The following is a 13,122-nucleotide window of genomic DNA, read 5'->3' as shown; positions in this document are numbered from 1 at the left end:
ATTCTTATCGATGACTTACGTCAGCTTCCACCAGTACGTGCTACTCTTATCTATTTACCAACAAAGACAACACTTAATAATTATAGATAAAAATTCTTTACTTTATGTAGCTTTGTCACGAGTTGCTAGTCTAGAAGGACTGTATATCGTCACTAAAAATAATGAAAAGAAATTCTATCATGGTCAAAGGATGACAGAATCCACATCACGTCTCTGTGATGAATTTAAACGGTTTTCTGCCCAACCACTCATAACAATTGACAGACGAATAAATGATTTCATTAGTAAACACCAACAGGGACTGTCGATTTACAGTCTCAATTGTCATGGTCTTGAAACCCATAATCCCGACATTTGTGATAACGTTTTAGAAAATTCAAAAATTTTGATTTTCTCAGAGGTATATCAAAAGCTCTCTAACGGCATTGATGAGGATATCCATATTCCAACTTTCAATTGTGTGGTAAAATATAGTCGACCCGAAATATCACATGGAGGAGTAGCTATTTATCATAATACTAAGGACACAGTACACCTTGTCACTCCTGCTATTGTCTTAACTAGAGGACGATCGTCGGATGTGTCTGCAGCAATATCAACAGGAATTGGTGATACGTGTATCGCTGAGTGTAAAAGGCCAAATGCATTTATAGTTATTATAGCAGCCTACATTTTACCAAATAATAACATAAAAGATATAATCCAATTCGTACATACATAGTTGCTTTCGTATACACCTGACGGTGCAGCATTGATTGCCACCGGAATGGACAAATTACCGATGATTTTAAGTAGGGACTTTAAAGTAAGATTTAGACTCGGAACCATTAAAAAATTTCCTGCGGGAAAAACTCCAGTTAACAATGAATAATGATCCAACAATTCCTACGACAAAATCAGAAGTTTCACTTCCCCAAGGTGTAATGGTGGGCTCACATACTCTCGTTTTTTTTATAAGTGTTTCAAGTTCAAATGTTGACAACATTTATCAAAACCATGAAAAATTGCAATTGTCGTGCTGTTTACAATGTACAGGCCTTGGTAGCGTGGATTACTGTTATTTATTATATTTTGATTAGAAAATTTTAAACATTCAATATTAGATTGTTGAACGTATATTTTATCCTGAGTCCTGACAAAACAAACGGAGCAAACGTATTTACAGGCTACAACAGTGGCGTGTAGAAATGTCACTAGTGGGACCTAGTTATCGCTGCATAATTTATTAATTTAATAATAAGTTATCGCTGTAATTACATGAATTAATAAAAATATAATAATAAGTAGTAATGAGTTAAGAATATTCAAACTTGTATGGGATTGGTACTGTGTAAATAGTTATTTTTCATGTATTAATGATGTGGTTACCCCTATAACATTTCTGTAAATAATCTGTAAACGCTATCTTGCGTTTCGTGTGGACGTGTGGTGTTAAATATTATTTTAAGTTTAAAATGGAAAAGTGGTTGAAAGGAAATATAAAATCCGATACTTCTACTTTAACTAGTAACATAAGAATTCCAGAAACAGATACTTTTAGTTCAACAACCAGCAAAGAAAAAATTAATTTTTACCTGCAAACAATAAAAAAACACAAGTACAATTCAGAATATATAAAATTGTATTTTATTGCATCATTCGTAAATATGGAAGAACGACCAATGTGTGTCATATTATGTTTAAATATACTATACTATACTATACTATACTATCAATATACGATTTCTTGAGGCCTGGAAAATTAAGTAGACATTTAATTACTATGCTCCCCGAACACCAAAATAAAAACGTCTGATTTTTTTGAAAAAAAAGCATCTGAAGAAGGTAGTTTTTTTGATGAACATATATTAATTTAAATAAAACACTTTTTAAAGCTTATTTTGAAATAGTTTTACTAATTTCTAAAGCTAAAAAAAGTTTTACTATTGGAGAAAACTTGGTTTTACCTGTAGCAATAAAAATAAGTGAAATTGTACACGGTGATAAAATTGCAAAGGCATTACGGTCCATCCCTGTTTCTAATGATACTATTAAAAGAAGAACAGACTATATGGGGGATTATATAAAATCTCAATTATTAGTTCAAATTAAAAGTAGCGACACTTTTGCAATACAACTCGATGAATTGACAGATCTTACAAATAATGTCTAGTTAATGGTATTTGTGAGATATCAATATAATCTAGAAATAAATGAAGATTTACTTTTTTGTGAAACTAATATATATATATTTTTCTTATAAACGAACTAGATTGGTCCAAATGTGTTGGCGTATGTATAGAGCAGCAGCTATGACTGGTAAAATAAGAGGGTTTAAAGCAGAAGTGATGAAAGTTAGTCCTGATATAAGATTTGTTCATTGCATTATACATAGAGAACATTTAACTTTTCGAAAAATTGTCTGTGAACTGAATTCAATTATGAATGATGTAATATCAATGGTAAATTTCGTGAAAACCCGTGCCCTAAATTCTCGACTTTTTAAAATTTTATGTGAAGATATGGGATCCAACCATAATACAAAACTATTCCATACTAACGTTTGCTAGCTATCCCGTGGGAAAGTTTTGAAAAGAGTTATAGAACTAAGTGATGAGCTCCGTATATTTCTTCATGATATTAAACCAGACTTTTCTGCACTTTTAAGTAATGAAAAATGGATGTGTTTAGCTTCATATTTAGCAGATGTTTTCGATAAAGTTAATGAATTAAATCTATCTCTTCAAGGTAAAAGTACCAACATTTAATACTTGCCTCAAAACTTCAATAATTTAACCAAAAATTGTCTTCTTGGTTAAACGCATTTAAAAATGAAGATTCCTCAATGTTAACGAGTTTACATGATTTTCTTACCGTTAATGAGCTATCAATGACAACTCCAGTGTTGAGTGTAATAATTGATCATTTGTCTTCAATGCTAAAATTTTTATCTGAATATTTTCCAAATTTAAATAAAAATAATGAACACGATTGGATAAAAAGACCATTTTCTATTTCTTTGAAATAAGATCATATTTCATGGGCCCCAAAAGAGCAATTAATTAATATTAGAGAAAACTCAACTCTTGAAACCAAATTTAATGAAAAAGAACTTACTGAATTTTGGTTAAGACGACAGCAAGAGTATCCTGTAATTTTGAAAGCGGCTTTACTTATAATAATACCTTTCGCATCGACATATCTTCGTGAAACTACATTTTCACAACTTCAAATTATAAAAAACAAACAAAGATCATGCATTTCACAACAGTCTTTAGAAGCAAACTTGCGTATTTCAGTTTCAAACAACACACCTGACATAAATATGTTATGCGAAAATATGCAAGCCCAACAGTCACATTAATAATAATCACATTTTTTTATTATTATTATTATTGTTATTATTATTGTTATTATTATTAACCTAGCCTTTGTTTGAAACCAAATCAACATTGTTACTGAATTTTTTTGTGTTGCTTTATAGTTATTACCAATTCGCTTTTGTTTATATATGTTCTAAGTTTTATACAACTATAAGATTGCATATTTATTTTTAAAAATATATTAAAAAACATTTATTTTTTTTTACATTTTAATAATTTATTTGTGTGAAATAGTGCATGTAAATTTAGTGTATCATTAAGAAAAAATAATTAATGATTCTGATTGAGGGGAGGCCTTGACAGTTTTACATTAAATTTAGGAGACCCTATAACAAAAAATGTTATTGGACTACAGCATCGCTCTCTGAGTAGGCAACTGTCTATACGGCGAGGCCCCCAAACCCGGACATGGCAGAAATCTACGGATGCCCAATAGAAATTCTGCCAAATAGGACATAGTATCATATGTAAAAAAATATCTATTATACGTTTACAAAAGTTGATACCTAAAAATGTATTAGGTCTACTTAATTTTTATTTTGTATTACCTACCTAATTGTTTCTTTTGAATTTCCATTAAACTTTCCAGTTTAATACTTATTTAAGTAGATGTTATACGGTAATAACCAAGGCTGGGCATTAACGAGTTAAAAGTTAAAATTAAGTTAAAACGTAAAGTAATTTAATTAAATAATTAACTCATTAACGAGTTAACTTCAAGTTTATTTTATTTCAAAAATATCTAAATTAAGTTAATTTTTTCCGAAGAATAATGCAAATTTTGAATAAGGTTTTTACTTTGATGTATCATTTTGAATTTCACCAGTAATTTAAAGGCTCCACTACGTAAATAGGTTATTTATAAATTACTTTATTCACAATAATATCATCAAATATACTTGGTAATATCATAGGCTGACTGACCGTTTTCGCTCAGAATCTTTTTCTTATACATTGATATTATATCATTGAATTCAAATTTAACACCATCCATCACAGTGACCCACTTGTAACCTACTGTACAGCAAAGCGACATCCACTCACCCACCTTTTTCAAATTTAACTTACGATGTGTGAGTTTTTCGTCTAAAACGTGTTTAGAGCAAAAAATCAGGCTTTTCATGTTCGGCGGTGCCGTTGACATTTGGTCACGTGTGTAGATAGCCCGGTACTTAAACTAATCATTTTTAACGACTACGGACTAACACAAATACCATGAACGGCGCCAATGAAATTGCATATTGCCACTTATTAAAGACACACGAGTAGGCCCCTTAAGTCAAAAACCCATGCATCGTAATTATTACGAAAAACGCGTAAGCGATAATGCGCGAACGATAAACAACATTTCTGTTGTTTAATAATTAGGTCAGCGCATTTCGGTGGTGGGTTTGTCCATCGTCCCTTCGGGCCTCGGACAGGATAGTGTAATTTTACTGTATTCGATTTGAATGCAATGATTGCATTCGATAAAAAACGATTCTGAGCGGACGAGGGAATCTTTTTTATTTAATTTTATTCGTTTCTATGGTGAAATGGTGAATGGTGATAAACAAAGCGTTTTAAGAACAGCTTAAGAACGATTTATATAAATAGGTAATTTATATAATTATAATTATAATTTATAATTAGGAAATATCATAAAAATGAAAAAAAATATAAAAAAAAAGAAAAAGCTCATAAGTCGCTCAAATGTTTTAAAAATTTTACCATGTCTAGGTAAGGCTAATATAAGTAAACAACCCAAATTTCAAGTTTTTAACCGAATTACAACAAAAAACTCCCAAAATGAAATGTCTATAAATAGCTCAAAAATGGCTAAAATTTTCCGAACTTTAAACCGTAAGGAACAAAATCCAAAATACAACAAAAAATATCTCTTGTCATTTTTCATTTGAAGCAATATTTCTGGTAGAAAACGTCGTCCGTAGTTATTTAATATTATAAAATCGTTTTTTCTCCTTTGACCGCTTTTATTTCGAAAAATGACTTCTCTAAAGTACCAGCTCAAGAACATTACCTTTCAGAAAAGATGGTATACTTGATACTTTTGAGCAAGTTTAGAGGGAAAAAAGTGTTTACAGAATAACAAATAAAAATAAATAAACATCATTGTAAAACCATCGCCCCGCTCAGAATCTAAAAATACATATATAAAAACACAAACTTATCTCATTTTTATTTTTTAAATTTTCACTCCATGGTAAACCCTATTTAAGTGAGTAATACCGTGTAAGCTATCAAAAACACCTCGATTAATTTGTAAAAATGGAATATTAGGGGTTTACAAAAATTTAATAGATGGCCAAGTGGTCAACGAGGAAAAAAAGATTAGGAATCTCTGATTGACAGCAACATAATACAGATGATTCATTTTGTTTATCACAGACTTTAAAATGTTGTCCATGCACATTAAATTTGATCGTAAATTTGCAACCACAAACATAATCGTAGATACTAACTCTCTAATTCTTACTTTTAAAAATTATATATTTTTTGGAACTTTATACAGTAGATGTACCGTTGCTTCGGAAAAAGTATTTCAAATGTATGGTTGAAATATTCAGTACCTGTAATAAGTCACTGGAATTTTGGACAGTGAATTGTATAGTGACACTACTGACACTGATTCAGAATCCAAATCTTCAAGTTATCCAAATTTACTGGCAATAGCATACTTAATTTTAAAAAAAAAATACTGGCATTTTAGACGAATAACCTATTATTAAAGAGGTGTTCTTAAAATGTAATTTAACATAAAATATAACATCAGTTCTATCCTCAGAACCAGTGGAGAGATTATTTTGTAAGGCAATCCAAGTGTTAACACCGAGGCGTAACAGGTTAAACGATAAAATATTTGATATAATATTATGTTGTGGATCAAGTATGGTTTAACCTAAATTTTTTTCAAATTTAAGTTTTTTGTATTAAGTCAGAAAATGACTACTTGTCCTATTTTAATAAAATGTCTTAAATTAAATATATTTTTTATGGCTCTGTATCTTTGAAAATGTGCAAAATTTGAATTAAACATGAATTTATCTAATATTTATCTAGATAATAATGTATCTTTATCTGGATAAATTATAAGTTGGGTTTTGATCATATTTACTATATTATACAGTATTGTTAATTAATTGGAGAGTCAGTGGCTCTAATTCGAAATTCAAAATACAGTAGATAATTAATATTATGTCGAACGTCGCTATCTCAAATTTTTCGTTATCTCGAACTACATTGAATTCACCTTGAAACTACTATTACACTAAAATAGTGTTTTGCTCTCCATAACTCGATATAAAATGAATCGTTTTTCGTTATCTCGAATAATTTGCTTCATAAAAGCCGGTTTTCAATTACTATTTCTGATGATAAATCGAATTTTGTAGCTGATCATCTTAATTTAGACGACAGAAGTTTTTCACGTCATGTGGAAATGGACAACAACTAATATTAAGCAAACTTTAATGACAGATTTTTTTAAAAAAAACAATATATTCGGCATTAATAGGCATTCGTATTATTTATTATTCATATACATTTTCATATTCATATTGTATTTCATTTAGTTTAAATTTTTTAATAAAACTCGATATCTCGGAGTTTTTGATACCTCGAAGTTTTTTCTGTTCCCCTTGAGGTTCGGCATAACGAGAGTTTACTGTATTATTAAAATTGTATGGCTTCCATACTTACTACAATTTTACAATATTATGCTGTATTTTTGAAAATGTAAGTTACTTTTATTCATTAAAAATTTAACCTATTTCAGAATAGTTTTTTTATCCATATTATAAATATATAACTTTACAAAATGGTTATTTTTGAATTTTTAAAATTTTTTTTAATTAATAATATAAGCGTTTTTTAAATTTTTTTTAAACCATGGTAAAAGGGAGACTATAAGTCATATTAAATTACATTAAAAAAGACCTTTTTACAATATCTGCAATATATTTTGAATTAGAGTTACTAACTTTCCAATTAGTTAACATATTGTTATTAAATAAACATATTTAATTAACATACTGTCTTACATATTTTTTAGTTTACAATATTCGTTCTCAGTAAGATCTGTTACTTCATATTTGCTTCCTTTTCTTTTAGCTTGATATAGGCCAGTTTCCTAAAAGAACAAATAAATCAAAATGCTGTATTATTTTATTAAATTCCGAAATAATTCATTAGGTTTTTTTAAAGCGATGTTATTAAACAATTTGTTGAGGATAAGATTTAAATTCAGGAAACGTAACGCTCTATCATAATTATAGTAGGTATACGAAAACCAGAATCCGTCCGTGGTTCAACCAGAATCAATTTCACGCGAGGTTTCAGACGCAGTGGCATCACATGTGTATAAGGGGGTGGGGTGGGAGGTCTCGGTCTTAAATTCGTTATGATAAACTACAAAAACACGTTAACGAAATATGGTATTAAATATTAATAAGCAAGAGTAAGAATACAATTTTTGAATAGTAAATATCATAGTAAGATGTAGTAAGATGTGAAAACCATTGATTCTTCCAACGAGTAAAAGTTTTTGTATGTAATCATGTAAAAACGAAACACCGACAATTTTATATAAATGGGACTACATATAACTATGTTTATATAATATATATACAATCATTTTTAAAACATTTTGTTTTTTAGCTCATATTGGTTTCTTATAAAATGTGTTTGGATATAAATATAAAAACATACAGGATAGTTGTATAAGCGCTCTTTTAGAATTTAGATACCTAATAAATTATATATTGCGTAATAAGACTCAGAACTCACTCGATTTTGGCATTGGTCCAATTGACCCAAAACACAAGCCATACGTAGCTTGTATATGTCGTGATCCGTACAGTTGTCGTCGATACGATGACTGCCAGCTCCATTCGTGGCCGTAAGCGTAGTTGTTTTATTACAGATTTCGTCCTGGTTCCGCTCACCTATACGGTTACGTCCGGTTTCAGAATTGTCCGGTCCAGTCCGGTACCGTTCATCAAATATTCGGTCTTTTCCGGTGTCCTGGTTAACTGCGTTCTTTCCACTGCCGCCGACTCCACCACCGAAACCACCTGCACCGTCATCGTCGTCTCGAACGTCTGCGGGTACACGTGGGGTGTCGATGGTCTCTGCCACCGAAAACATTCTCTTCTTATCGACCGGTTCGTTTATCCCATCGCGGGTAGCCGTTAGCAAAGTATCGTCGAGGTAGTCGATGGCTGGTGAGATCAGGGTTTCCGATGGCACCACGTTTTTGCCGACGCCGCCAACGCCACCGCCACCACCGACACCATTGCCACCGACACCGCCACCACCACCACCACCACCGCTAGCGCCACCTCCACCACCGCTGGCGCCACCGACACCACCTCCACCACCGCTGGCGCCACCGACACCACCTCCACCACCGCTGGCGCCACCGACACCACCTCCACCACCGCTGGCGCCACCGACACCACCTCCACCACCGCTGGTGCCATCGACACCACCACCAACGCCACCGCCGCCGCCGCCACCACTGACGCCAACACCGACGCCACCACCGACGACGCCAACACCGACGCCACCACCGACGACGCCAACACTGACGCCACCATCTCTGAAGCCACCACCACCATCTCTGAAGCCACCACCACCAACGACACCGCCGACACCACCGCCGACACCCCCGCCGACACCCCCGCCGACACCACCGCCGACACCACCGCCGACACCACCGTTGTAGTTGTCGTCTCGTACATTGGTAGGTGCACGTGGGCTGTCGATGGTCTCTGCCACCGAAAATATTCTCTTCGTATCGACCGGTTTTTTGTTTATCCCACCGCGGGGGGCCTTTCGCAAAGCGTTGTCGTGGTAGTCGATCGTCGGCGAGATCTTGGTTTCCGACAGCTCGGTATTGTCTCTCTTCTCGTCCACCCGAGGTTTTCCAGTGCCATTTTTAGTACTTGGGTTTTTTGATTTTTTTACAACAGAGTCACTGTTTCTTGTCCTGGTAGTTTTTGATTTTTCCACGGCACCGTTACCACCGATAATGGTTCTATTGCTGTTATACAATTTTCTGTGCTTGTCGTCGTTTTCCTCAAGGTCTGCCAACGGGCCGGTTTTCCCCTGAGTTCCCTTGGTTCCCACAACATCATTTATCAGCGCTTCGGTCGGTCCCGGTTTCCGATTTTTATCAGTAACGATTTTGAGCACCGGATCGTCGAATTTTTTCCGGTCGTCTTTTGTCGTTATCCGCCGGACTCCGTCACTCCGTTTTTGCGATTGTATATTATTTACGGCATTATCACCGATCGCCATTTTTGGTGGTATGCGGTCGTCTCTCGTCTTCATCGCGAAAATATTTTTATTGTTTCTGGACTTGATACCTTCACCTGCCGTTTTCCGGGCGTCCACTTTCGACGCGTCGTTTATCTTAATACCGTTTGTCGTTAGTTTTTGATCTGTCGGAGAGCTGATCGTTTTTTCGAGCTGAACTTTACGTGCTTTAATCGGTTTGTCCTCCAATGGTTTGCCCTTAGAGACGTTTTTCTGCTGGAGTTGCAAATTCGCTCCGCTTTCTAATTCGCTCTGTTTTAGCGACCTCGTATTATTTACGGCATTATCACCGATCTCCGTTTTCGGTGGTATACGGCCTCTCGTCTTCATCGTGAAGATACTTTTACTGTTTCTGGACTTAATGCCTTCACCTACTGTTTTCCGGGCGTCCATTTTCAACGCATAGTTTGTCCTATTAACGTTTGTCGGTCGGTTTTGGTCTGTTCGAGAGCCGATCGTTTTTTCCAGCCGGACTTTGCGAGCGTCGTTTAGCGTGTTAGCGGTTTTCTGCTCCTTACCATTGCCTGGTTTATCCATTTTCGGACGAACCGGAGCTTTTATCACCGTTCTTGAATTCGCTTTGCTTTTGACGCCGTCGGACGACATCCGTTTTTCGTCCAAAACGGCGGCGTCAGTGCGATTATGATTCGATTTTCTCCTTACAAACTTTGTGACTTCGTATCGTTTAGCCCGAGGGTTTAACTTACCGGTATTGCAATAGTCATAGTTTTGTTTGCTAGATGCTAATAACGCCGCCGCTGCAGCCCCGCGCCGGCGTCGCTCGGCTTCGGCTTCGGAACTAAGGGTCGTCTTTGCTACGTTCGCGACTCCCGGCAAACCACCTGTCTCCTTGGCAGCGGTCAACATTTCAGCCACGGCATTCGCCACACCCGTTTGGATGTGATCACCGTGAGTGTAGCTCGATGAACCTTCGTTCGTGGCCCCAGTGTGGCTCAACAACTCGTTCAGCAGCCGTTTGGCTATGCCATTTTCGTCGGCTTTTGGCGAGCCCTCGCTGGCTCCGCACACCGCGTTCAAAATGTGCCCAGAGACGATTTCGGCGACGAGCCGGACGAATTCAACCGTATTCACGTACTCCTTGTGAGCAGGTCGTGCGAATTTCGGATACCAACGGTGTTCTGCCTGAGCCGATTCGAGATCGTTGATTATTCTGTAGGTCATCTGCAGATAATGATTCAATTGCCTGCACGTTTGTATAATATATTGAATTAATTGTATATTAAACGAACCTTTATGTTAATGCCTATAATACCTATAAATATTGTAAGCAGACAAAAATCTTAAAACAAAGGTATTTACAGCCATTATGAACATGTCATATTGATTTAGATAGGAACATACTTGTTTTGGATGCCTGATGATTTTAGATTATTCTTTAATTTTTTCAAGGTTCCTGCGTCTAAAAATGTAGTGGTTAGTGTCCGATGATTGGGTTTCACCATTACTGTAATTTATTAAAATACGAAATAGTTCACCTTCTTCGCTATACTTTATAATGTACTATTTTAGTTATATTATAGTTAAATTAATCAACGCATACATTTCAAATTGTTACTATATAATAGAATATACCTTAAGGACACGGCGTATCCCTCGTGTTACACCTTCAATTTACAGGTGTGAATAATTTAAATTTTAGAATAGAATTTTGGAATTTACAACATTTCATGTTATAATTTCATCATTGTTGTTGCTGTGGTAATTATGTATACATAATAATATAATAATATATATTATTGGTACTGCCCACATTTTTGTACAAACACAATATATTATAATATGTATATATTGGAATGATAAAGCATTCATGTGCTTAAAAATTGTTGAACTTTTGTATGAATAACCTCGTAAAATATAACTTTAAAAAGTTATAAATGTTATTTTATAAACACAAATCAACAAGAAAAAGCGGGTAAGAGGATATCGCTTTGCTGTACAGTAGGTTACAAGCACTGTATAATGGATTGTATTAAATTTGAATTCAATGATATATCATTGTATACGAAAAACGATTTTGAACGGAGACGGTTTGTCAATGTGGATATTTTATATTATATTTATCATTAACACAGTAGCCGGTAAATTCAATTAATATTATAATATTATTATATTTTATTCGTTTCTATAGTGATAAACAAAGAGTTACAATAAATTAAAATCCCGTTTTTAGCGGTTTTTCGTAATTTGTCGGTAGCTTTTCCCGTGGCATTAATAACTATTGAGAAAATCAAAAAATGACCTCTCTAAAGTACCATCTTGATCTAATTTGCTGAAATATAAAACACTATATTATTTTTGAATCGAAGCACTCCTTCTGGTAGAAATTTTGTATACAGAAAAAAAAAATAAAAAATAAACACCATTGTAAAACCATTAGCTTCCTCGCTTCGCTCAGAATCTAAATTACAAGTAATAACTCTATCTTTTCATCAAAATGTGAACCAGTTGAAGAAATTATTAGAATCGACCACCTATGGGGTAAGATGACGAATGATGGCAGGGTAAGATGACAAACAAAATCTGAGATTTTAAAACATTAAAAAACCTTTATTAACAAGTAATTTAAAAACTATGTAAATAACACTTTGAAACTTTGAAATGAAATATTAGGTAATAATATATTTAATAAACACAAAATTCCTAATCTTGATATTTGGCGGGTCATGACCCCCTAAGACCCTGCCTCTGGATCGACTCCTGTGTGGCAAGGGCGAGAAGTGAGCTCGAGCATGAGCAACACATACTATTTTTTATCACGCCTCTTCGTTGATCAATCACGGTAAGGGTAATGCAGGAATCTAAGCAACAACCAGACTATTTTACGAAAACCATATTTCATGAAAGAAACAATTTGGTTTTATTTATTTTAAGCGTCATGCATGGAGGTTATAATATGAATATAAAATGAATATAAGATGTAACCAAAAGTTTATGTCTTTTAAGGATCGTGGAATAAATGTCAGTGTGTCTGGTTGTGCAGAAAATACACGTGATATGCACGCCCGGCACTTTTGGGAATTTCCATTTTACTACCCGGCTCTTTTGGGGATTTCCACTTTACCACCCAGCACTATGGGGACTCCCACGTCACCGCCGGCTGGACAGAAAAATGTCGCTTTCCAACGCGTCAGCCGTCATCGACAACTGAACTTTCAGTGCAGGCGTGACAAAAAAGGTATTTGAGTACAGAAGTTGCATTTATAGGACTTATGGCTGGCCTCTCTTTGATCCCACCAGGAACATTCAGAATGAGCCTACTTGAAGCACTAATACCACAGTTCATCCTTGCATTCTTCCGAGCATATGATGCACAGTATGTCTACTTCAAAATCCGACAGGTCCATATTCTCATCAGTGTCTATATAAGGTACGAGATAAGATGGCTCGTCGTCATAAGATGAAGAATAGGGCAATTTACGTC

General features: G+C 34.7%; 2 protein-coding genes across 2 annotated transcripts; one reads left to right on the top strand and one right to left on the bottom strand.

The window, feature by feature from the left end:
- The first annotated feature begins 2,291 nt into the window (after positions 1-2,291).
- Positions 2,292-3,343, top strand: LOC132942044 (zinc finger MYM-type protein 6-like). Its single transcript, XM_061010333.1, has 3 exons — positions 2,292-2,441; positions 2,550-2,727; positions 3,009-3,343. The coding sequence occupies exons 1-3, from the start codon at positions 2,292-2,294 to the stop codon at positions 3,341-3,343; spliced, it is 663 nt and encodes a 220-aa protein (XP_060866316.1).
- Positions 3,344-7,398: 4,055 nt separating this feature from the next.
- On the bottom strand, positions 7,399-9,695 carry LOC132953559 (uncharacterized PE-PGRS family protein PE_PGRS46-like). Its single transcript, XM_061025951.1, has 4 exons — positions 9,292-9,695; positions 8,849-9,066; positions 8,148-8,731; positions 7,399-7,491 (listed from the first exon to the last, which is right to left on the bottom strand). Exons 1-4 carry the CDS (start codon positions 9,693-9,695, stop codon positions 7,399-7,401), a joined length of 1,299 nt encoding a protein of 432 aa, XP_060881934.1.
- Between the last annotated feature and the right edge of the window lie 3,427 nt (positions 9,696-13,122).

The sequence above is a fragment of the Metopolophium dirhodum genome, chromosome 1 (genome assembly GCF_019925205.1).
Source record: "Metopolophium dirhodum isolate CAU chromosome 1, ASM1992520v1, whole genome shotgun sequence".
NCBI classification, from domain to species: Eukaryota; Metazoa; Arthropoda; class Insecta; order Hemiptera; family Aphididae; genus Metopolophium; species Metopolophium dirhodum.
This window is presented reverse-complemented; position numbering and strand designations above follow the sequence as displayed.